At 41.4% G+C, this 25774-nt stretch overlaps 1 protein-coding gene across 1 annotated transcript in view; it reads right to left on the bottom strand.

Moving 5' to 3' along the window:
* Window positions 1–24243, bottom strand: part of LOC140467126 (polymeric immunoglobulin receptor-like) — a 44765-nt gene extending 20522 nt beyond the window's left edge. The window contains exons 1-7 of the mRNA XM_072563193.1: window positions 24174–24243; window positions 21859–22173; window positions 21411–21734; window positions 17012–17168; window positions 16039–16127; window positions 11857–11940; window positions 2360–2692 (exon numbers count right to left, since the gene is read on the bottom strand). Coding sequence (XP_072419294.1) covers window positions 2360–2692; window positions 11857–11940; window positions 16039–16127; window positions 17012–17168; window positions 21411–21734; window positions 21859–22173; window positions 24174–24210 — 1339 coding nt within the window. The 5' untranslated portion in view covers window positions 24211–24243. The remainder of the gene's footprint in view (window positions 1–2359; window positions 2693–11856; window positions 11941–16038; window positions 16128–17011; window positions 17169–21410; window positions 21735–21858; window positions 22174–24173) is intronic.
* Window positions 24244–25774: the final 1531 nt, after the last annotated feature.

The raw sequence follows: 25774 nt of genomic DNA, 5'->3' as shown, positions 1-25774 counted from the left end.
AAGAGTGTGGTGCTGGAAAAACACAACCGGTCAGGCAGCATCCAAGGAGCAGGAGAATTGATGTTTCGTGCATTATTCCTGATGAAGGGCTTATGCTGAAATGTTGATTCTTCTGATCCTCGGATGCTGCCTGACCGGCTGTGCTTTTCCAGCACCACACTCCCAACTCTGCGCTGGATTACAGAAGCACATTAAAAGGCAGGACAGGAGATAGTCAATAGAGAATCTTTAAAGACTTATTTCATGGCACACAGCAACAAAATATTCCACTCAATAAAGATAAATCAACCGTGGCTGATAAAAGAAAGTTAAGGATTTATAAGATTAAAACAATAGGCCTAAAAAGTGGCCAAAACTATCAGAAATCTGAGGATTGGAAGTTTTTTTAAGCAAGGAGGACCTTGAAACTGCAAAGGAGAAAAGAGAATACAAATGCAAACGAACAAAGAAGACATAAAGTTGAAACCTTCTGCAGCTGTGAAAAACATCTTTTAGCAAAGAGTCAATTAAAAGCAGAGTTAGGAGAGTTAGGAGAATGGGTGACATGTTGGCACAATAGTTAGTATTGCTGCCTCACAGAGACCTGGGTTCGATCCCAGACTTGGGCGACCGTCTGTGTGGAGTTTACACAGTCTCCTTGTGTCTGTGTGTATTTTCTCTGGGTGCTCTGGTTTCTCACACAGTTCTAAGATGTGCAGGTTAGGTGAATTGGCCATGCTAAATTGCCCATAGTGTTCAGGGACATGTAGGTTAGGGGTATTAATCAGGGGTAAATGTAAAGTAATAGCCACAGAGGAATGGGTCTGCGTGGGTTACTCTTCAGATGGTCAATGTAGACCTGTTGGGCCAAATGGCCTGTTTTCACACTGGAGGGATTCTATTCAATTCTATTAATTTAACAGACCAAATGGTGAAATGGCAGAGCGGATAAATGAGTCATTTGTGACAGTTTTTGTTTGGAAAATACAAAAAATCCAGTTGAGTTACAAATCCAACTGACAAGTGAGAATGACGGGGTAAAGGAGATTAGTGTTGGTAAGAAGGATACACTGGAGAAATTAATGAAAGTTGGAAAATCCCCAAGAACTGATAGTCTGCATTCCAAAGTGTCGATAATGTGTTCATAGAGATAGACGATGCATTGGAGAAAGGAGAAAAATAGGAATTACTGATCCATCAGTTGTGAGGAAAATGCTAGACTGTATCAAAAAAGAAAATAATAAATGGACACTTGGATAAAAATGAATTAATTCTGTGTAGTCAGTGGATTGGTGAATGGAAAATTATGTTTTACAAACTGTTGGAACTTTTTGAGAATGTTACTAACAAAACTGATTAAGCTAAGTTAATGGATAGAGAGCATTTGAAATTTGAGAAGGCCTTTCGGACGAACCTGAGAGGAGATTTGTTTGCAAAGTTGAAGCACAGGGTATAGGACATAATGTACTGACATGGATTGATGATTGGTGAACAGATAGAAAATAGAGAGTAGGAATAAATTGAGCTTTCTCACATTGGCAGGCTGTGACTAATGGGATTCCACAAGAATCAGTAATTGGGCCCCAGCGTTTTTCAATATATATCAATGATTTGGATGTGGAACAAAGTGTAATATTCCCAACTTTGCAGATGACACAAGCAAAGGAGGATTATGAGTTGTTAGGAAGATGCAAAACATCTTCAGGAGGATTTGGATATGCTCAATGATTGATCAGGATTTTTGGTCAATGGCCTATGATGTGCAGAAATGTGAGGTTATCCACTTTGGTAGGAAGAGCTGATGTACAGTGTACTTTTCAAATGGTGAGATGTCGGAAAGTACAGATTTGCAAAGTCACTTGGATGCCCTTGTCTATCTGATACTGACGGCTAACTTGCAGGTGCGGCAAGTTATTTGGAAGGCCAATGGAATATTAACATTTAATACAAGAGGATTTGAGAACAGGAATTGAGAATTCTTGCTTCAGTTGTTGTGTAGGATCTTGGTTAGACCACACCTGAAGTATTTTTTGCAGTTTTGATCCCCTGATCTCAGAAAAGATAATACTGCCAGAGATGGAGTGCATCATAGGTTCACCAGACTTTAAGTTGTACATTTAAAGTAGAAGGTGATACATTTTTAATGATTAATGGAAGGAAGAATTAATGGCATTGAAGTGTTTGATCAGCCATGATCGTAGTAAAGTGTGGGTCAGGCTCAATAGGATGAATGGGCTCCTCCTGTTCCTATGTTCCCCCCAACAAGTATCGACATTGCTGGGGCACCTTGGGATATTGGAGCGTTCATGGTTCCTCCCAGATAAAACATTGATCAGACATTTCAGTCGAGATTAATAACAGAAATCAATGAGAAATGTACCATCAGATACTTCAATCTTCACAGCACGTAATTCATCAATAACTTGTCTATCAATACCACAGCTGTACCATCCTGCATCTTTGATGCGAAGATCCTCCATGGTCACAACAAATACTCCTTGTGCTGTGTTATCTTTGATTGACATTCTTCCTCGCTGTCCACCTGGATCAGTTGTTCTCACCAAATATGAGCAATGGGCAGACCGACCAAGACACCAGTATTTCATGTTGGACTTGAACCATGTGTCATATCTACAATTTATTGTGACTGATCTTCCCACAGTTCCAGTTACTTTTTCGTTTGTCCACAAATTTGATGAAGCTGGGGAGACAACTTTTCAGAAATTGGAAGAAAAAATAAGTTCTTAATACAAATAAATATCACTTAATATGTTTTATCTCTGTCTAAACTGCACTATATCTGTGATGTATACGTTAGGAAGTATAATCTGGAACAATAAAGCAGAAGTGAGACCTTCAGCCTTTGAAGCCTGCTCTGCCATTGAGAAGGTCATGGCTGTGTTCTGAACTTCCCTTTTCCATTTATTCCTGATCGCCCTTTGATTCCTGTAACTATATGGGCTGTAATCCTTTCGATTACTTAGAAATAAAATTGGGACAAAAATTTATGGTTACTTCTGTGGAGTTTAATTTTCTGACCATGCAATTTAAAAATCATTCATGCGCCTGCATAGACATTATCATAGTGGATCGTTTATCAAGATATGCTTGAAAAAACACAACTTGTGTAATTCAAATGAATTATGTTTCAAAAGGTTGTAATTAAACTCAATGTATGTTATTATTGTTACTATTACCATAAAAGAACATTAAACTAAGGTTTTTTAAAATTATTTTTGATATGAAATGATAATGGCTCTGAATGATATATTTACATTCTTCTTCATGGGGAGATAGGATGAAAGGTATCTGTACATATATGGATGTAAACATAATGTATATGTATCATTTTTAACTGATTTCAAACTGTTGGCATTTGGGTGTTGGTCACTCTTGTGACATAGTTATTGACAGGGTTATAAAAGACAACATCAGAGTGATCTTTCCAGAACAATGACCTAATCCACACCTGTCAGAGAGCAGAGAGGAGTCTGCATACCTTCTGGACTGTTAATAGATCATTGTTGATGTTGTGGAGTTTACGACAGGGTGAATAAATAGTGAATGGCTCTCGCTTGTTTTCAATTCAAATAATTATTGACTTACTTTACCTCAGAAAAATACAGTAAACTCAACCTTTTGAGACAGGATTTGGTGGAGATCTGACTGGGATCAGACGCAAGTATATTTTCTCAACTTAATTGCATAAGTACAGTTACTCTAATGTCAAGACTTAATCTGAGAAATTTCCAAACCAAGGGTACATCAAACTTTGTCTGACACCTATGAGAGCAGGAGTGTACTGGTTAATCAAATATTCCGGTTGATCATGAGATCCATATAATCAATGTAAAAACACACACTAAGAAATCAAAACGTAATGCAGGAGTGACAACACAGCAAGCTTACGGTATTTGAGGTGTATAACTTTGTGTGGTCTATTCAGAGTGCTGTTTCACAGCAGATAGCCAAGCTTACTTTCTTTTATCCTTTTTGTTCTTTTGTGTAATAAATCTCAGTTTTATTGCTTGATGAAAGAACAAGATGCATTGGCCAGCTCCCAAATTAAAGATCATCACATTTAACAACAAGTTAAGATTGCCAGAAGACAAAAGATTTGAGAGAAATCACTGAATTCCAGATTTGTGATTTGGATTCTTGATCAGAAGAATTCAGGTCTCTTTGCCAATGTTTTCCACCCATGACATTTCTGCAGAACTATCTGTCTTGTCGATGGAATTTGCGAATTAATGTTTGTGTGTTTTGGGATTAACATTTAATAAACTCCTTCAGGGTCATCCCCTTAAAACTTTCCTTTCCAGGAGGAATGCATGTGTTCTGAGTATTCTGGAATATCACTTTGACTGTCTGCAGCTGCTTCCGTACTGACCTAACTCCAGTTCCCTTCAGCTCTATCAGCTTTCAGGTCCACACAGTTACCTTTTAAAATTGAAAGTATTAGTCTTACACCCTCTCCTCTCGCTGTCAACCTGGATAAGATCTTGGAAGCTTCAATTATAATATGTGATGAAAGTTTATGTTAATAGTACATTGTCCTCATTCATAATGTGTCCATAAATGTCAGAGCCAATCATTTAATTTGGAGTGTGGCTGTACGTCTTACTGGATTGACAGTGCCTCAGTGTTAGCATGATCGTCCCACAGGCAGATCCATGAGTTTGCAAATCTCTCATCGTAATGAAGAACAATTAACAATCCCTGGGTCAAATAGTCAACTTTTATCCCTCAACCAACAATCATAAAAACACATATTACCCAGTTAACATCATATTTCCGTTTGTGCAATCTTGCAGTACACTCAGGAGCTGACAAACTTTAAACATTACAACAACGACAACTCGTAGAAATACTTGCCTGTAAAGTGCTTTGAGACACCCTGTGGTTCTAATTGTCAATCTTTGTTTTAAGCTACAACATCAAGTACATTTGAAGTTCTTCTCCAATTCATTCATCATCATGCAAACTATTAAAATAATTTGAACCCGCTCAACATCTTGAGTCCAATCTGGGCTACAGCAGGATTTGGAACGGGAGGGGAAGATGGTTCAAAGAATTAAAGACACAGAAAGGAAGAGATTTGAAGTTTAACAAAGGATGTTTCAGAAATCTGGAGATTAATCAATGAGTTGGATCTCAAGGGGAGTAAACACAGGACTATTCACAAAATCACACGGGGAAGCAGTAAGAACGAAAGATAAAAGAAGTAATTCTCTGAAGGGAGAGACTGTTTAGAAGAAAATTATTGGGATTGCCAGCAATGGAGCTCTTTCTGGATAAGGACAGACTTTAGAAAATGGAAGGAGCCAGACAGAGCCAAGCTTCTCTGAGAGGGACAACATACAGAAAGTATTTTACTGGTGTTCCAGATCCCACATTCCCATTTCCCCCAGTATCCTTCAATTCTTGACTCACAAATATCTCTGCATCTTCACCAACTTCTGAGGCAGGCAGTTCTCAAAAAAAATTTCTTCCCATCTCTGAATTAAAAAGGTGACCTTGAATTTTAAACCAGTGTCCCATCAGTGGACTCAACTAGGAGAGTAAACAGAGTTTTCAAGATGTACCCTCTCCCCAATGGCCTCCTTGATTGAAACATAGCATCTCACTTTTATATACAGTTTCTCTCTTATTAAAGGACAGCAATGTGTTAGCCTTCGTAATCACTTGTTGGTTCCTTCAGTCTACCTTCATGTGACTCATGCACTAGAACACCGAGATTACTCTGCATCTTGGATTTCTGTTTTGGTCTAACTTCAAATACTATTCAGCTGTTCCCAGGATTTTGAGTCAGCACCAGTGAAGGAACAGGGATACAGTTCCAAGGCAGGATGGTATGTGGTCTTACCATCAGTTTTGGAGTTCGAACTTCACACAATATTTCTGAGACATTAACTTCAGTTTTGGAGTTCAGAATTTTAAAATAGCTATCCACTCTTGTTGGATAAGTCAGTGAAAAGCTTTCGTTGAAATAAAATGAAAGTAAGCATCCCTTTGTGGCACTGACTTTATTCCATTATTGGTCAGAAAGCAAGTATTTCTATTCCCTTTGTTGTATATCATTTGAAAATTGTTTATACTGTGCTGCTGTATGGCAGGTTTATAATCATTGCTGAATATTAGCTTGCTTTCAATTCAGATTCGTGATGTATTTATTTTAGTTTGCAAAACTCAGAGACTGAAATGTCTTTGGTCAGTTCTGCTGTATCATCGCTGGGTTGAGAAGGAATTATGTTTTCGAGCTTCGAATGTAGTTTTTCAGAGCAGTCACTGAATAATTTATCTCAGCAGAATGGTAGATTGTAAACATTTCAAACCCGGTGATATTGGTTAGATATTTGTAGGGTATGAGCAAGTAAACATTGAAAACTGTCAGTTTTGTGAGTATTCATATAAGATATTCACAGAGATCAGAGGAACTAAACTAGGAATAATCATTCAAGAGAGATGAAAGGACGTCAGTATTTGATATGGAGGGGTAATTTTTCTGGACTGGAATTGCTGTAAATTGATAGTGTTGGAAAATAGTTGAAAAATTGTTTTGCTGTGTGTTGTAAGATTCTTTGAAACTGTGTATCTGGATAATTTATGTGCTTTTAAATTTCATATTTTGTGTAATAAACTTTTATTCTTCTGTGTCTGGATATAAAATGCAATCGGACTGTGGTCCCTCCTGTTCAGAGATGCTGTGACTCCGAGGTCATTAATTAATCCTGTCACATGGCACAATAACAAATACCAGCTTTCTGCTCAGTTCATGAATGGATTGCTGAAGAAACTATCTGAAAAACATTCCACAAAAGCCTCATCAGACAGATTAAAATCACTCCCAGTTATTGCCATCTCTTAATCACATGCACCCAGAAATTTCTTCTTGCATTCTCCTTACATAACAGCTGCTGTTCAGAGATTTGTAGATCACTCCCACAAGTGACCTCTTTACCCAAATTATTCTTCATCCAAACTGATTCTACTCATGATCTCTCAAACCAGGTTTATCTCTAACAATTACACCACAGTTAGGCTGGAGTCTGTCTATCACCTTAGATTTGAATTTAGAAGTGAGTTTTTGTTATGATGACAGATTTGGAAAGATTGGGTTTGTTTCTGTGGTATAAAGGAGATTGAGAGAGGATATGATTGAGGTGTATAACATTATGGAGGAATAGTTAGGGAAGACAGGAGGAAATGTTTCCCTTTGATGGAGTGTGCATTGACTGGGAGCATATGTTTAAAATAAGGGGCAAGAGGTTGTCAATGTTGTCAAGAGGTTCGTCATGGTAGACTGGTTAGCAAGATTAGACATCAGGGAACACAGGAAGAACTAACCATTTGGATACAGAACTGGCTTGATGGTAGACGACAGAGGTTGGTGGTGAAGGGGTACTTTTCAGACCAGAGGTCTGTGACCAGTGGAGTGCCCCAAGGATCTATTTTGGGTCCACTGCTTTTCATCAGTTATATAAATGACTTGGATGTGAATGTAGGATATATAGTTAGTAAGTTTGCAGAAGACAACAAAATTGGAGGTGGAGTGGACAGTGAAGGTTACCTCAGGGTACAATTGGAACATGATCAGTTGGGTCAATGGGCTGAAGAATGTTTTCCTCAGTGTGTCAGAGGCTGAAGAGTGACCTTATTGAAGTTTATAAAATCGTGAGAGGCATGCATACGGTAAATAGACGAGGTCTTTTCCCTGTGGCAGTGGAGTCCAGAACTACAGAGCACAGGTTTAGGCTGAGAAGGTCAAAATTTAAAAGGAACCTAAGGGTCACAGAGAAGATGGTGCATGTATGGAATGAGCTGTCAGGGAAAGTGGTGGGCGCTGGTACAATTACAACATTTAAAAGGCTCCTATCCAGGTACATGAATAGGAAGAGTTCACAGGGATAAGTGCAAAGTGCTGGCAAGTGGGACTAGATTAGGTTAGGATATCTAGTCATCATGGACAAGATGGACTGAAGGATCTGTTTCTGTTCTGTACATCTCTGTGACTCTATGACTCCATAAGGGCCTTGTGTGGGCAAGAGGAGTTGAGGGAGATTAGCCATAATGTTGTTCAGTGATAGAGCAACCTCAAAGGGCCCAATATGCAATTTCTTCAGTTCTGCCATGAAGAGTCTCCAGTGCAAATTTCACTGAAGCCAAAATCATAACATTAATTTGGAGTGGATGCACTTGTTTAGAGCTAAAGAATGGAAGGAAAATGATACCTTACTGATGGAGCACTGTGTATAAAATGTGTATGATTGAGGAGCAGTGACATTGACAGAGACTCAATATTTCAACAGCAGAACAGAAACAATTACAAACTCAGGGCATGGTCCCTCAGAGGCTTCATTACCACTACAGCCTTCAGTTTCTATTGGATAGCAAGTTGCAAGCAAAAGTTCACTTTTCACAGATTAAATATGTTTCTCTTGCATTTGTTATATGTTACTCATACTGTTGTAAAAAAATGAAGTAGGAACCTATGTTTGATATTCAGCAAGATTAATGTGCATTAGTATACATTGGTAAATATTTTTGAGATTGAATAGTATACACAAAATAGGTATAAGACTTCATCCAAACGTTTCTCTTGAGTATTCTGTGCCTGTATATGTCTCTGAGTATTTAACCATCGCTGCTGAATAGGATATACACTAGACCTACGTCAAGACTGACAATCTGACTCACCAGTTCTGGCTGTTACTCACTGGGCAGTGAATGATGAATAAAATCAGACTCCACATTCTCCTTGTTAGCTGCAGATATTTTTGCAACAGAAAGCACAGCTCGATATCTGCCAGTTTGTTTCCTTGTAGAGAATTGTTACCAGAAGGGTGTTGCAGATGTAGTTACTGACATCAACCAATATGCTAATCACCCTGAGATGTCTTAGAAAATAAGCTGAAAATATAAGTGTCTAATGCTGCTGAAAAAATAAATGTATCAAGAATTAACAACTTAAGACAGTGCCTACTAACATTGGGAACACAGGACAAATGTGAGTGCGCATTTACTCAAGAAGGTGCATGCACACGTTTCCACACCCTGCACAGTGTTGTGTCATGTACAGTTCCACACCCTGCACAGTGTTGTGTCATGTACAGTTCCAGTCCCTGCACAGTGTTGTGTCATGTACAGTTCCACACCCTGCACGGTGTTGTGTCATGTACAGTTCCACACCCTGCACGGTGTTGTGTCATGTACAGTTCCAGACCCTGCACAGTGTTCTGTCATGTACAGTTCCTGTCCCTGCACGGTGTTGTGTCATGTACAGTTCCACACCCTGCACAGTGTTGTGTCATGTACAGTTCCAGTCCCTGCACGGTGTTGTGTCATGTACAGTTCCACACCCTGCACGGTGTTGTATCATGTACAGTTCCACACCCTGCACGGTGTTGTATCATGTACAGTTCCACACCCTGCACGGTGTTGTGTCATGTACAGTTCCAGTCCCTGCACGGTGTTGTGTCATGTACAGTTCCAGACCCTGCACGGTGTTGTGTCATGTACAGTTCCAGACCCTGCACGGCGTTGTGTCATGTATAGTTCCACACCCTGCACAGTGTTCTGTCATGTACAGTTCCAGTCCCTGCACGGTGTTGTGTCATGTACAGTTCCAGACCCTGCACGGTGTTGTATCATGTACAGTTCCACACCCTGCACGGTGTTGTATCATGTACAGTTCCACACCCTGCACGGTGTTGTGTCATGTACAGTTCCAGACCCTGCACGGTGTTGTGTCATGTACAGTTCCAGACCCTGCACAGTGTTGTGTCATGTACAGTTCCAGACCCTGCACAGTGTTGTATCATGTACAGTTCCAGTCCCTGCACAGTGTTGTGTCATGTACAGTTCCAGACCCTGCACGGTGTTGTGTCATGTACAGTTCCAGACCCTGCACGGTGTTGTGTCATGTACAGTTCCAGTCCCTGTTGGCTGTTGTGTCATGTACAGTTCCAGACCCTGCACGGTGTTGTGTCATGTACAGTTCCAGACCCTGTACAGTGTTGTGTCATGTACAGTTCCAGGCCCTGCACAGTGTTGTGTCATGTACAGTTCCAGACCCTGCACGGTGTTGTGTCATGTACAGTTCCAGTCCCTGCACGGTGTTGTGTCATGTACAGTTCCAGTCCCTGCACAGTGTTGTGTCATGTACAGTTCCAGTCCCTGCACGGTGTTGTGTCATGTACAGTTCCAGGCCCTGCACAGTGTTATGTCATGTACAGTTCCAGTCCCTGCACGGTGTTGTGTCATGTACAGTTCCAGTCCCTGCATGGTGTTGTGTCATGTACAGTTCCAGTCCCTGTTGGCTGTTGTGTCATGTACAGTTCCAGACCCTGCACGGTGTTGTGTCATGTACAGTTCCACACCCTGCACGGTGTTGTGTCATGTACAGTTCCACACCCTGCACAGTGTTGTGTCATGTACAGTTCCAGTCCCTGTTGGCTGTTGTGTCATGTACAGTTCCAGTCCCTGTTGGCTGTTGTGTCATGTACAGTTCCAGACTGTGCACAAAGTGATTCTGACTTTCACTAATGAGTCCTTACCTCTCCAAATGCCTGTACATCCTGTGTGTCTGAATCCCCTATAACAAGTTATCCACAAGAGATGTTCGGATTATCAATCTGAAGTTCCCATGCATTTCCCTGTGGCCTTTCTTAAGTAATTGTACAAGATTAGCCACACTCCAATCTCTCGGCACACCACCCACAGTTGTCGCTGATACAAATATCTGCGCTAGACGCCCTAAAATTTCCTCCCAGGCCTCCCAAATGTGCTTTTGAAACACTTCATAAGATCCTGGGGATTTATCTACCTTAATGTGTTTTATAGATGTTAGGAACCTCCTCTTCTGTAATGTGTACTCTCTTTCAGACCGTTGAAAGAACCATGCAATAATTGATTGGGAAATGTAATTATCTGAGCTTGATGAGAAGAATTAAATTATATAGGAAATAGAGGGGAATATCAGTTACTGAAGGGTGCTCAGGAAAGTTTGGAAACGAGTATTCTGAGCATAAGATTGTATATCACAACACAATGTATAACAGATTAAAGTTTACTTATGGGACTAAGTTCGATGTGAGTGCACACTGTGAGGAAAAAAACAAAGGATCTGCAAAAAGACTTGGACAGTTACAGTGAGTGAATAACAAGTTAAGAGTTATGCTGGGAATTTTAATTTTGATCGTGTCAAAACAGCTTGATTATAAATGAAGGTGAGGTGTCAATATTGAACAATAATTTTGTTGCAGTGCTACATTGAAATGTTAAGTTGATGGAAATGAAAGAGCATAAGCAGCTTGGTTAAAGTTCAAGACTGAAAGGAAAATGGTTTCTTAAAGAAAGAGAAATCTACATCAATTGTCTACTTTTAGATTAGATTAGATTACTTACAGTGTGGAAACAGGCCCTTCGGCCCAACAAGTCCACACCGCCCCGCCGAAGCATAACCCACCCATACCCCTACATCTACATTTACCCCTTACCTAACACTATGGGCAATTTAGCATGGCCAATTCATCTGGCCTGCACATCTTTGGACTGTGGGAGGAAACCGGAGCACCCGGAGGAAACCCACGCAGACACGGGGAGAACGTGCAAACTCGAATTGAACCCGGGTCTCAGGCGCTTTGAGGCAGCAGTGCTAACCACTGTGCCACCGTGCCGCCCACTTGTGCAACTGAGCAACACAAAATGATATTTCATCAATTGTCCTGTAAAAAAATCATAAATTCAAGATTTTGTCACTGTGTGACAAGATCTTCCTTTCTGCCTTTACATGTCTACAAATATTTAAGTGTCTCTCCTGTTTAAATCAGACAGTGGACTTCAACAAACATTGATTGTCGTCAGATTGTCACTCACCGGAAATGGAACAAATGAGGAGAATCAAAGTCCACATCGTTTTATTCACAAAGATCAGCTCAGTTCTTGATGTCAGTCCCTCAGCTCTTGTTTCTCACATTGAGGTAAATGTGTACTGCAATGTCTTCGACAATTTAATTGAGGAAGTGGACATAGGAAACCAGCTTCTGAAACCACACTCAACCAGATGGTGAGAACTGACCCTGAAGGAGCAGTTACAAGTCTGTTATATTTAAAAGAAGAACTAAATTAACTTTCATTAAATGAACAGAGAATTCTGAGGGAGGATATTCCAGGAAATACATCCAGGGAAGTTATTTGGGTGGAACTGAGAAATAAGAAAGGGAAGATCACCTTATTGGGATTGTATTACAGACTCCCAAATAGTCAGAGGGAAATTGAGAAAAATATTTGTAAGGAGATCTCAGTTATCTGTAAGAATAATAGGGTGGTTATGGTAGGGGATTTAAACTCTCTAAACATAGACTGGGGCTGCCATGGTGTCAAGGGTTTAGATGGAGAGGAATTTGTTCAGTGTATACAAGAAAATTTTCTGATTCAGTATGTGGATGTACCTACTAGAGAAGGTGCAAAACTTGACCTACTCTTGGGAAATAAGGCAGGGCAGGTGACTGAGGTGTCAGTGGGAGAGCACTTTGGGGCCAGTGACCATAATTCCATTAGTTTTAAAATAGTGATGGTAAAGGATAGACCAGATCTAAAAGTTGAAGTTCTAAGTTGGAGAAAGGCTAATTTTGACGGTAGTAGGCAAGAACTTTCAAAAGCTGATTGGGGGCATATGTTCCCAGGTAAAGGGACGGTTGAAAAATGGGAGGCCTGAGGCTCAGTGGTTAGCACTGCTGCCTCACAGCACCAGGGTTCCAGATTCGATTCCAGCCTTGGGCGACTGTCTGTGTGGAGTTTGCACATTCTCCCTGCGTCTGCATGGGTTTCCTCCGGGTGCTCTAGTTTCCTCCCACAGTCCAAAGATGTGCAGGTTCGGTGAATTGGCCATGCCAAATTGCCTGTAGTGTTAGGTGCATTAGTCAGGGGTAAATGTAGGAGAATGCGTCTGGGTGGGTTGCTCTTTAGAGGGTTGGTGTGGACTTGTTGGGCCGAAGGGCCAGTTTCCACACTGTAGAGAATCTAATCTAAATGAGATAACGAGAATCCAGAGAAAGTATATTCCTGTCAGGGTGAAAGGAAAGGCTGGTAGGTATAGGGAATGCTGGATGACTAAAGAAATTGAGAGTTTTGTTAAAGAAAAGATGGAAGCACATGTAAGGTAGAGACAGGATAGATCGAGTGAATCCTCAGAAGAGTATAAAGGCAGTGGGAGTATACTTAAGAGGGAAATCAGGAGGGCAAAAAGGGGACATGAAATAGCTTTGGCAAATAGAGTTAAGAAGAATCCAAAGGGTTTTTACAAATACATTAAGGACAAAAGGATAACTAGGGAGAGAATAGGGCCCCTCAAAGAACAGCAAGGCAGCCTTTATGTGGAGCTGCAGGAGATGCAGGAGATACTAAATGGTATTTTGCATCTGTATCTACTGTGGAAAAGGACATGGAAGTTATAGATTGTAGGGAAACAGATGGTGACATCTTGGAAAATTCCATATTACCGAGAAGGAAGTGCTGGATGTCTTGAAACACCTAAAAGTGAATAAATCCCCAGGACCTGATCAGGTGTTGCCTAGAACTCTATGGGAAGCCAGGGAAGTGATTGCTGGCCTCTTACTGAGATATTTGTACCTGGAGGTTGGCTAATATGGTGCCACTGTTTAAGAAAGGTGGTAAAGACAAGCCAGGGAACTATGGACCAGTTAGTCTGACATCGGTAGTGGGCAAGTTGTTGGAAGGAATCCTGAGGGACAGGATGTACATGTATTTGGAAAGGCAGGGACTGATTAGGGATCGTCAACATGGCTTTGTGCGTGGGAGATCATGTCTCATAAACTTGATTGACATATTTGAAGAAGCAACAAAAAGAATTGATGAGGGCAGAGTGGTAGATGTCAGCTATATGGACTTCAGTAAGGCATTCGACATGGTTCCCCATGGGACACTGGTTAGCAAGGTTAGATCTCACAGGATACAGGGAGAACTAGCCATTTGGATACAAATCTGGCTCAAAGGTAGAAGACAGAGGGTGGAGGTGGAGGGTTGTTTTTCAGACTGGAGGCCTGTGACCAGTGGAGTGCCACAAGGATTGGAACTGGGTCCACTACTTTTCATCATTTATCTCAATGATTTGGATCTGAACCTAAGAGGTATAGTTTATAATTTTGCAGACGACGCCAAGATTGGAGGTGCAGGGAAGAGCGAAGAAGCTTACCTCAGATTTCAACAGGATCTTGATCAGATGGGCCAATGGGCCGAGAAGTGGCAGATGAAGTTTAATTTAGATAAATGCGAGGTCCTGCATTTTGGGAAAGCAAATCAGAGCAGGACTTATACACTTAATAGTAAGGCCCAAAGTGTGTTGCTGAACAAAGAGACCTTGGAGTACAGGTTCATAGCTCCTTGAAAGTGGAGTCGCAGGTCGATAGGATAGTGAAGAAGGCGTTTGGTATGCTTTCCTTTATTGGTCAGAGTATTGAGTACAGGAGTTGGGAGGTCATGTTGAGGCTGTACAGGACATTGGTTAGGCCACTGTTGGAATATTGCATGCAATTCTGGTCTCCTTCCTATCAGAAAGATGTGAATCTTGAAAGGGTTCAGAAAAGATTTACAAGGATGTTGCCAGGGTTGGAGGATCTGAGCAACAAGGAGAGGCTGAACAGGCTGGGGCTGTTTTCCCTGGAGCATTGGAGGCTGAGGGGTGACCTTATAGAGGTTTACACAATCATGAAGGGCATGGATGGGATAAATAGACAAGGTCTTTTCCCTGGGGTGGGGGAGTCCAGAACTAGAGGGCATATGTTTAAGGTGAGAGGGGAAAGATTTAAAAGAGACCTAAGGGGCAACATTTTACACAGAGAGTGGTGTGTGTGTGGAATGCGCTGCCAGAGGAAGTGGTGGAGGCTAGAACAATTGCAACATTTAAAAGGCACCTGGATGGTTATATGAATAGGAAGGGTTTGGAGGGATATGGGCCAGGTGCTGGCAGGTAGAACTAGATTGGGTTTGGATATCTGGTTGGCGTGGACGAGTTAGACCGCGCTGTACTTCTCTGTGACTCGATAACTCTATGTGAGGCACAATATGACAGTGACCTTGGAATATGCCATTTCCTTTTGCTGCCTGGAGCCTCCTACGTTCTGTGAGACTCCCAGAAAGGGTGATTTGATGCTGCATTTCCTCTTTAGGTCAGACTCAGGTTTCTTTGTTTACATAATTTATTAATGTATGCATGGGAGCTGTACATGTTGAATAAATGTTGAATAAATCAATTCTTTCGAATAACAACAAATGTATTTTATTATTTTAACAGATAACAAGGATCCATTCAATCAAACCATTACACACTAATTCACTTGTCTCTCATCCCAACAGCATTTGCATTGTCTTTGTCTTCATTCCAGATTAGGACACATGACTATATTATCCAATGAGATTTAAATAAGGACATGGACAGGGTGAACAGCCAAGATCCTTTTCCTATCTGGGGGTGTCCAGACCTAGAGGGCATAGGTGGAAGGTGAGAGGGAAAAGATTTCAAAATGACCTGAGGAGTAATGTTTTCATGCAGAGGGTGGTGCGTGTATGAAATGAGCTGCCAGAGGAAGTGGTGGATGCTGGTACAGCATTTAACAGCATGAGGTCATCATGGAGAGATGAGGCAGGACCAGTGTAGGCCATTCGGCCCCTCGAGGCTCCTTCAGCATTCACCTGGATCAGAGCAGATTTTCCATCTGAACACCATGTTTTCTTGCACTCCCACCCCCCCCCCCCGCCAACCCCCGCCATGTACCTCCATATCTTTATCACCCAGAACATTATTGATCTCTGTTTTGAATATACTCAAGGCTGGATCCTCCAGAGCTCTCTGGGACAGAGAATTCCAACAAACCGTCACCCTCTGAGTGAAGAAATTCCTGCTCATCTCAGTCCCAAATGGGCAACCCATTCTTCTCAAACTGTGTCTCTTGCTTCGAAACCCCTCCACCCAGGGCCACCTCATTGATGGGGAACTTAGAGTGCTCAAAATCATTTGTGTAAAGGCCATGATGCTCACCTAACGTTTTCGTGTAAACATTGTGACTGAAACAGAACAAATCACCAGGAGAGTGAAGAGTACCCAGCGTATCACATCCCAGACAACGTAACTGTGTAAAACAGAAGAAATACAAAATCATTTGAAGGAAACAAGACTGCTTGATGTTTTAAACATTTATCCCATGTTGACACTGCAGTATATTGTAGCAAAGTAACGCAGCACAGCTCAGGGAGTTACATAGGAATACTAAATAACAGTTTAATTTATGAATGACTTAAACAATATATAAAAGGCAAATGTAACAAGTTTCAGTCCTGTCATGCTCAGCATCTTGTTATCAACGAGAATTATTAGATGTGGATGGATAGTTACAGGAGCACTGCAGTCTGGTGCAATATTCCAGTGGATGAGATGTCTCTTCAGTGAGTGAGGAACTCAGAATATCATCATCCCACACTGCTCCTTGCACCTTCTAACAGGCAAGGCTTAACCAGCTGGAACCAGACAGCCTCCCACCCTCTCAGTTTGGGAATAATGTTTAACATGAGAGAACGGAGGAGGAGAAGATGGTAGAGAATGTCGTGTCCTTGGCAGTGATACTCCAGACACCCCTGGCTCAACAACATGTCACTTCTTTGACATATACAACACCGTGAGCTTAGATGAATAATGAAGCATTTAAACTGGATGGGGCAACAGAGAATTGGCATTTCCTGTTATGAATGTCCAATAACGTAAATAACAACATTGTAAATGTTACGACCTGGAAATTGAACCACTTTGCTAATTAAACCTAAAGTTAAAACACTCAGAAAATCTCGCCTTCAGCTCACCAATAAGGAAGCGAACATAATGACATTGCATGAAATCAGTGACCATTGATATTCTGATAAGTTATCACCTAAAATTGAAACTTATTGCAAGCCTATGCTAAGTCACTTATTCTCACTGGAATCAATGCTGATAGAAACATTGACAATGAAATTGTTCTACCTTTTCCTGACAGACTTGGGTCCTGACGATGTTCCTGTTGCTGTTGGTGATATTGTTGTGGTTGTTGTTGGTGATTTTGTTGTGGATGTTGTTGGTGACTTTGTTGTGGATCTTGTTCGTGATTTTGTTGAGGATTTGTCACAAGTATATTCCCTTCCTATTGAGACATAAGGTTATATTCAGCTTCATCTGAGTCTCAGTTACAGACAACCAAGAGAGCTCTCCTCACCAATGGAACCTCAGGACTTGTTATGAATAATGGATTTTGTTGAATTCATTTGTCTCTAACTCCCCCTGTCTAGAGAGATGTGGTAGTGACCTAGTTTGCATGTAATTTGTATTTTGTTCCTCACCCGGACTTTGACGCTACTGTATTTTTATTAAAGCATTTGAAAGCCTGAGGTTGGGTGGGACTATATTACTAAGATCTCCTTTCTCATCCTTGTCAAACATAAAAGAAAGTTCCAGCCACTGAGCTGGTCACTGCCCCCACTGGACAATGTATTCCTGGGGGATCCAGCAGCCCCTGCTCTGTCCTGTAATATCCTGTGATTGCTGGGTGATCTTCCACTGGGGTCTTGCCTCTACTATTGTATTTAGACCCAATGATGCAGTCTTTACGTTAGCTCCTGTTATATGAGAACAAGGTGTGGATTTTGTAGTACTGACAAATCAACAGATATTTATATTAGCGTCTGGCAAAACATATCTCACAGTCACAGACACTTCAGGATCTGGGCCGAAACTGAGGTAATCAGTTACAAACAGTGACACCCATCCATCAGCATGTCATGCCTGATGTGGCCCTGACTAAGATGGAGTCTGACACCATTATCCCCTCAGGTCACATGCTATGATACAGTGATGACTTTATCTATTAAAGGTACAACACACACAGGCTGTGAGGTGTAACACAAAGCTGGAGTGAAGCACGCATGCATTTTCTGAAGCTTTATTACAATCTTGTCCATTCTCATAAATAAGTTAACACCTTGTTCAAATTTGTTCAAATATCATAGAGACATAAGTGATGAGGTACAGTTAACCAATGAGCAGTTTGAATAAACATTGAATGAATGTGTCAGCCTCAGTGTTTGTAGAAAACATACCGATGCTGCTGATTGTTATCATGTAACTCCAGCCCCTCTCTGCTACACTGGACACTGAGACATGGATAATTTCACTGGGTTTTGTTCCCTGAGTATTTGAGGTTGTGCAGTAATATTGATGATGTTGCCGTGTGAAGGATTGACAATGTAGATCCAGTTTATTGGTGTCAGAGATCTTTGAATCTTGAGATGGGGTCTTCTCAGACCATGTGTAGTGAATGGGGAGGGATCCCCGGGCAGACTCACAGGAGACTGTCACTGAACCCCCAGTACATGAGACATTTGATTGGGATTAAAATTGAAGTCCAGAAACAGAGATAGCTTCGTTGGAAAATAAGCATTTGTTACAAAACTGACTATAATTGAAAAACCAACAACCCGCAACACTTTGCCCTTCACTATCCCATTCAGTGTGGCACATATGGCACAGAAATAGACCCTTCAGTTTAATACGTCCGTGCTGAAAAAGTTTCTCAAAATAAACCAGTCCCACTTGCTTGCATTTGGCACATTTCCCTCCAAATCTTTCTTATTTATGGACTGATCCAAATGTCTTTTTGATGTTGCAACTGCCCCTTCATCTCCCATGTCATTCCACATATAAAACACCCTCTGTGTGAAAATATTGTCCCTCAGATTCCTTTCAGATCTGTCTCCTCTCACCTTGAAAACATGACCCCTCACATTGAACTCTCCCAGCCTAGAGAAAGAAACCTTTGCTAAACACCTTATCTAGACCCCTCATGATTTTATAAACCTCGATAAAGTCACCTCCCAACCTCCTCTGCTCCAGGGGAAAAAGTCCCAGCCTATCCTTATCACTCAAACCCTCCAGTCACAGCAACATCTTAGTAGATCTTTTCTGAAACCTCTTCAAATTAATAATAATCTTCTTGAAGCAGGGTGACTCAAACTGTACGCACGAAACCAAAAGTGGTCTCACAAGCTGAACATGATGTTCCAACTCCTACACTCAATGGTCTGAGCAATGATAGTAAGCATGCTAAATACCTTCTTAACCACCCTCTTGACCTGTGATGCAAATGTCAAAGATCCCCAGGGTCTCTCTGTTTGACAGCACTACCCCAGGCCGTACTTTTAATTGTGTAACTCCTGTCCTGTTTTGTTTTACCAAAAGGCTATACCCCACATTGAATAAAATAAACTCCATCTGCCAATCCTCAGCACATTGATCCAATTGATCAAGATCCCTTTGTAATCATAGATAACTTTTGTCACTGTCAACGATACCACCAATTTTGGTGTCATTTATAAACTTATGAACCATGCCATCTAAATTGTCATTCATATTGTTTATATAATTTACACCGATCCCTGTAGAACACCACTGGTCACAGGCCTCCAATCCAAAAAAATGACCCTCCACCACCCTCTGTCTCCTGCCATCAAGCTAATTTTGTATTCAATTCGCAAGCTCACCCTGAATCCCATGTGATCTAACTTTACAAATTACTCCTGAATGTGGAGCCTTGTTACGAAAGTCCAAGGAGACAACAATTACTGTTCCCCCTCATCAAGCTTTTTGCTTACACCCTGAAAAAAATGGAACCAAGTTTGTAATGCACGACTTCCCACGTACTATCCCTAATTAGTTCTTGCCTCTCCAAATATATTTAAATCCAATCTTTAAAAACCCTCTCCAACAACAGTCCAAAGATGTGCAGATTATGTGAATTGGACATGATACATTGCCCCATTGTGTTCAGGGATGTACAGGTTAGGTGCGTTAGACAAGGGAAATGTTTCTGTGTGGGATGCTCATTGGAGGTTTGGTGTAGAATTGTTGGGCCGAATGACCTGTTTCACACTGTGCGGAATCTGTCATTCTATGATTCTCACTTACCCATCACTGATATCAGACTCACAGATATGTGATTCCCAGGCTTCTCCACACAGCCTTCCCTACATAAAGGGATAACGTTAGCAACCCTTACATCCTCCAGCACCTCACCCGTGACTGTGGATGATACAAATAGTGACACTACTGGGACCCACAATTTCTTCCCTAATTTCCACTTGATCAAGTCCTGGAAATCTATCTGTTGTTATATCTTTTAAGATTTTCAGGACTTCCTCTTTCTGTAATGTGGACTGTTTTCATGGCATCAATGTTCATTTCCCTGAATTCCCTTGCCTCCATGTCTTTCTCCATAGTAAAATATTCAAAATATTTATTGAGTATCTTTTCCATCTCCTGTGGTTCCGCACAAAGACGATCCCGGTTACTTCCTTCCTTGAATCTGAGAGTTGATGTGTTACATTGGGGTTTGTTAAAGGGTTTGGGCTGGTAACTACAACCCAGATATCCCACTTGTTTAAAACCACGGGTTTTACATGGAGCTGTCCCTTGCTGATATTGGCAGTGGTCACATTCATCATCTTGAGATGGTTTTCTGATCTTGCAGGAATAATGGGAAACCTCATCCACAGACACATAACCCACCGGAAGGAGCCATGAGGCAAACAGATGAGGTTCCCCATCTCCAAGGAGTACTCAGAAAACACAGCTTGGGTGTGTTTTGCGTGAGTAATGTCTGCAACAATTATCCTGTTAGTTCTTTATCTTTTAGTCTTTAATGGCCAGCGTCTCTTGCCCATTCCTAATTGCCCCTGACTGAGTGGCTTTCTAAAGCTTTTGAAGAGGGCAGTTAAGAACAAACCACATTGCTGGAGTCCCATGTAGAGCAGACCTGGAAAGGGCGGCAGATTTCCTTCCCTAAAGAACATTGATAAATCAGATGGGTTTTGGCACTTTAGAGAATCTGAGAAGATCCCAAAATACTCTCCACCCTTCAGGCACTCTGCCTGTATTCCTGATGAAGGGCTTTTGCCTGAAACATCGATTTTACTGCTCCTCGGATACTGCCTGAACTGCTGTGCTTTTCCAGCACCATGAATCCAGAATCTGGTTTCCAGCATCTGCAATCATTGTTTTTACCTCGATATTTCATTTGTACAACTGCTCTCCACTCTTTCCCCAATATCTGTCCGAAATCTGGACACAATAGTTACATACTGAATTTAGTAATTCCATATGTTAGAAAAATGCAAATTGTAAGACAATCAAACACTATTTTAACTTGTGGGGAGTTTTGGAGTTTTTGCAAAGTTTTTGCAAGTTGTGGGCAGTATTTTATATACCTGGTCATTTTCCAATTACCGTACAAACCATTGGCGTAGATCAGAACCGACAATGAAAACATACATTTTATCATTTGCAATTTTCAAGTGTGGAGATAATAAGTAAGCATTGTTTACATCACACTTACCGATGCTGTTGATCTGTATCCTGTAACTGCAGTTCTTCTCTCTTACATTGTTGACCGAGACATGAACAATTTCACTGGATTTTGTTCCCTGAGTATTTGAGGCTGTGCAGTAATATTGATGATGTTGCTGTGTGAAGGATTGACAATGTAGATCCAGTTTATTGGTGCCGGAGATCTTTAAATCTTGAGATGGGGTCTTCTCAGACCATGTGTAGTGAATGGGGAGGGATCCCCGGGCAGACTCACAGGAGACTGTCACTGAACCCCCAAAACATGAGACAATTGGTTCGGATAAATAGCGAAGTCCCGGAACAGAGACCGCTTCTGTGGGAACGAATCAATTATTCTGTGAGAAAAATCAAGTATTTCACAACACTTTGTCACTTTTCTTCCTGACAAAACAGACATATCAGCAGAGAATAATTTAAAAACGCATTGAGACATTTACCGTCGGAGATGTGCAGCTTTACATTAAACATTGAGTCAAAGGCAAAAGCCTCAATACCACAGCTGTACCATCCTGCATCTTCCCATTGAAGATTCTTGATTGTGACAAGAAACATTCCTCGTGTTTTGTCGTCAGTGATCGTTATTCTCCCATTTGGCCAATTTGTTTTTGCTCTAACAGAACACATACGACTCCATCCTTGACACCAATATTTCACGTGTGACTGGTACTGCTGCGCTTCGTAATGACAAGATATTGTGACCGCTCTTCCCAAAATTCCCGTTACGTGTTCCTCTGCCCATAAAGCATCTGAAACTGAAGAGACAATGTTTCAAAAATTTAACTGGAAAGAATTGCTTATTACAAACAGATACATTTTAATCAGCTACATTCCATCCAGTATATGATGAAGGTAATCATTAATATAAACCCTTATCAGAGTCTCAGGGTGTTCCAAATTCCCAGGGAATGATTGAAACAGTCGGAATATTTTCTTACCCCACTGGTCGAGCTTTGGGACAATCTTGAAATTGGGTTTGTGCTGCCCGCTGTGGGCTCTAACTCCACCGTGTGTGACATCATCGAAATGTTGTCCCCCCGGAGAGCAGCCTGAGTGACAGGCCTGGATTGGAGTCGGCTGGGGATCAGTGTGAAGGAGGGTACAGGTGCAGAAGGGTCCTTACTCCAACCGGAGAAGGAGGGTTTCATCCAGGGAGGAGGAGTGGGGTTGGGGGGGGGGGGGTGCGTGGTGTAGACTCCTAGTGGGCTCAGAGGCTGCATTTTCAGGGCTCAGGGGGCAGATATAACAGGTGACCCAAGAAAATGATGAGAGTCCTCAACTTGGAGAGGAAGAGAACTGAAGTTTAGCAGGGGATGGTTAACGATGGGTAAGAGATATCAACGTGCAGGATCTTGACGGCAGTAAAGGCAGGATTATTTGTAATCACACATTGTTGTCAGTGTAAGGAGAGTAAAATAATACAAGGAATTTACTGATCATTCTAGGGAGATGGTTCCTGAGAAAATGTTTAAATTGCTGCCACATTGTGTCCCAGTGTGGAAGAGGTGCAGCCTGTTGATGACGGGGTAAATTTACTTCAATAAATACTGAGAGAAATGTCTTTATTAAGAGTAAGTAAAGAGGTGGAGTGGAGAGAAGAAAGGACAAAGACACGTGAATGATTTAAGGTGGTGAAGGGCAAGAAACAGAGACCCCATGGGAAAAAAGGAAGCCTTGATAAAAAGAGAATTGCGAAAACAGAGTGATGAATGCTTCAGGTTTCTGTCTGTGATGTTTTCTGCATGAAATTGGTGGGCAACAGCCAAAAAAAATGTTTCAGAAAGTTTTCCTACAACAGAATTCATGGAGTTGTAGCCTGGAGTACTGCAACGTTGAGAATTTTAAACATGAGTGTTTGATCATCAATGGAGCGATGGCAATGATGGGCTGCAATTGTATTGCCGTGTTACATTGTAATGTGAAAACCAATGGGATTGAAAGAGAGTAAGCAACTTGGTTCAAGTTAACAACTGAAAGATAAAAGCCTTTTTATGGGAAGGGAAATATAAATATGACAGAGCCTCACAAGACAATATTTAATGAACTGCACTTCAAAAATAAAAAAAAGCAAACTCAAGATGTTTAGTTTGAGGGCATATTACCCTCCAGTTTCAGTGTGTTATTAACATTCTAAACTTTGAATAACTTTAAATTATTATGCTGGTGTGTTCACTTAAAAGAAGCATTATGTTGTCCTTTTTATTTCATTCATAATTAATAATGCCGCTCCAATGTATTTGGGAACTCTGTCACATGATGTGTTCATAATTTGTTCAGTAGAACATACAACATTTTGTGATGTATTTCATATATTTTTACATTTGTTCATTTAAACTTCAAAGACTCCCATACATAGGGACACACGGGGCAGACAAAGCACATGCTGTCTCTGTGTTCTGCAGCCTGTCACACTCCTGAAGCCAGTTGCTGTAATGTGTCAAACTGCATTGGATATGGCTCACCTGGAATCTCACCCAGTCCTGCTCCCTGCCCTGGGCATGTTGGAAGAATTTGCAGGTTGATAATGAACCTGTTTGGCTTTGTGAGAATACACATTCCTTTGCGAAATGTGTTGGAGTGAGAATCGAACTGTGAGCATTTGTCACAGCAATAACAATGTTACCCACTGTGTCACACGATGTTCCTTTGGCCTTTTACATATCTCCAAATACTTACACATCTAGTCTGTATAAATTAGACCATAGATTGTAATAGACATTGATTATCTGAATATACAACTCAGATGGTAACTCACCAGGAATGGAACAAATGAGGAGAATCAAAGTCCACATCGTTTTATTGTCAAAGGTCAGTTCAGTTCTTGATGTCAGTCTCTCAGCGGTTGTTTCTCACATTGAAGTACGTGTGTAATGCAATGTCTACAAGAAGTTAAATAAGGAGGAGGGTATAGGAAGCCACCTTCTGACACCACAGTCAGCCAGATGACGAAATTTAACTCTGACAAAACTTTTCTCCTATCAGTCATGCTTAACAGAAGAATGAAATTACTTTTAATTTTAAGAATAGAAAACTCTGAAATCAAGACAGTTAAAGAGTCTGAATGTTAAGGATGATGTTAAGGATAATCTTGACGCAAGCTCAGTATTAATACTGAAATCTCAAATGATAACAACTGGCTTACTCACCTCTGTCAGAAAATTTCAATGAACAGTTTTTGACAAGGGTTTCTTCAACAAAAATTAATCCTACAACTAAAAATAGACTTTAAAAAGACTATTTGGTGTCTTAGGCAGAATACGTCTCCTGTTCACACTGAATAATTATTGTGTCAGGATCTGAGCTCCTGGATGTGCAGAAGAAGGGCACCCTCTGCTCCAGTTCCACAAGATCCAAGTAAACAAGTCATGGGGCTGAGTTCAGGCAGAGAAAGGAACTCAACAACAGAGAGAGAATTCAGGGGGAAGTGAGCTGTGATTGAGTAACTGGGAGTGAGCTTCAGTCCCAAGGTGAGGATCCCTCTGGTGAACCGACTGAGATGGGGCTTTGTATTCACCAGGACATGGTCGATGATGAGTGAGTCTGGTGAACCATGCTGGGTTTCACCTTTGAGAAGATCAAAGGGACTGACACCCTTCACCAACCCTGCTCATCCCCAGCTACATTACCCAGAGACTGAACCAACGAGGACCATCACAATGTTCTGTTGTTTACGCTGGGTAAACTCCTGGAGAACACTTGGAAACATTTGGAGGTTAATATCCCAATGGGGATGAAACCCCTCTGCTGTCAGGTCACCATTGTCTGAGTGTCAGAAACAGAGAGCAGAGATCCCCCAGCCCCAGAATGACATGGACACTGTAGAATCAGTTGGAAAAATAGAACCAGATTGAAAAATTAGATTCTGTGATGAAACAGTGAAGGCAGCAGTTATTAACAAAGTGAAGAATATCTGATCTAATTGTCTGGGATCCTGTAAAGTGACTTGCTCAGTGTCAAAGCCATATCCTGGTAGACAGGCACTCAGCAGTTTTTAAAAGACCGTTCTTCTGAGACAAACAATTGCAGGACCTGGAGCTGCCACAAATCCCCTCCCCCATTCGGATGGATGTCCCATTTGCTCTGGAATGGTGCAGTGATCGACCCACAACATGGACATGAGCCTGTCCCAAGATGTTTCCTTCCCAGAGATTGTGATCAAAGGGCTGGGTCTGAAAACTCTCAGTACAGCCTTGAATGACCCAGAGTGAGCCACCCACAATATCCTGTTGATTAACACTGATGTGAGCTCTAAGAAAACTGTCCCCACCCTGCCTTTCCAGAAAGCCTCTCCACTGAGCATTTCTGTCAGTGGCTGTGCAAATGTGGCTGCAGACATATTGCTACAGGTGACACATT

This window comes from Chiloscyllium punctatum, chromosome 45 (assembly GCF_047496795.1).
Source record: "Chiloscyllium punctatum isolate Juve2018m chromosome 45, sChiPun1.3, whole genome shotgun sequence".
NCBI lineage: Eukaryota > Metazoa > Chordata > Chondrichthyes > Orectolobiformes > Hemiscylliidae > Chiloscyllium > Chiloscyllium punctatum.
The sequence above is the reverse complement of the archived record's forward strand: the minus strand, read 5'-3'. Positions and strand labels throughout refer to the sequence as shown.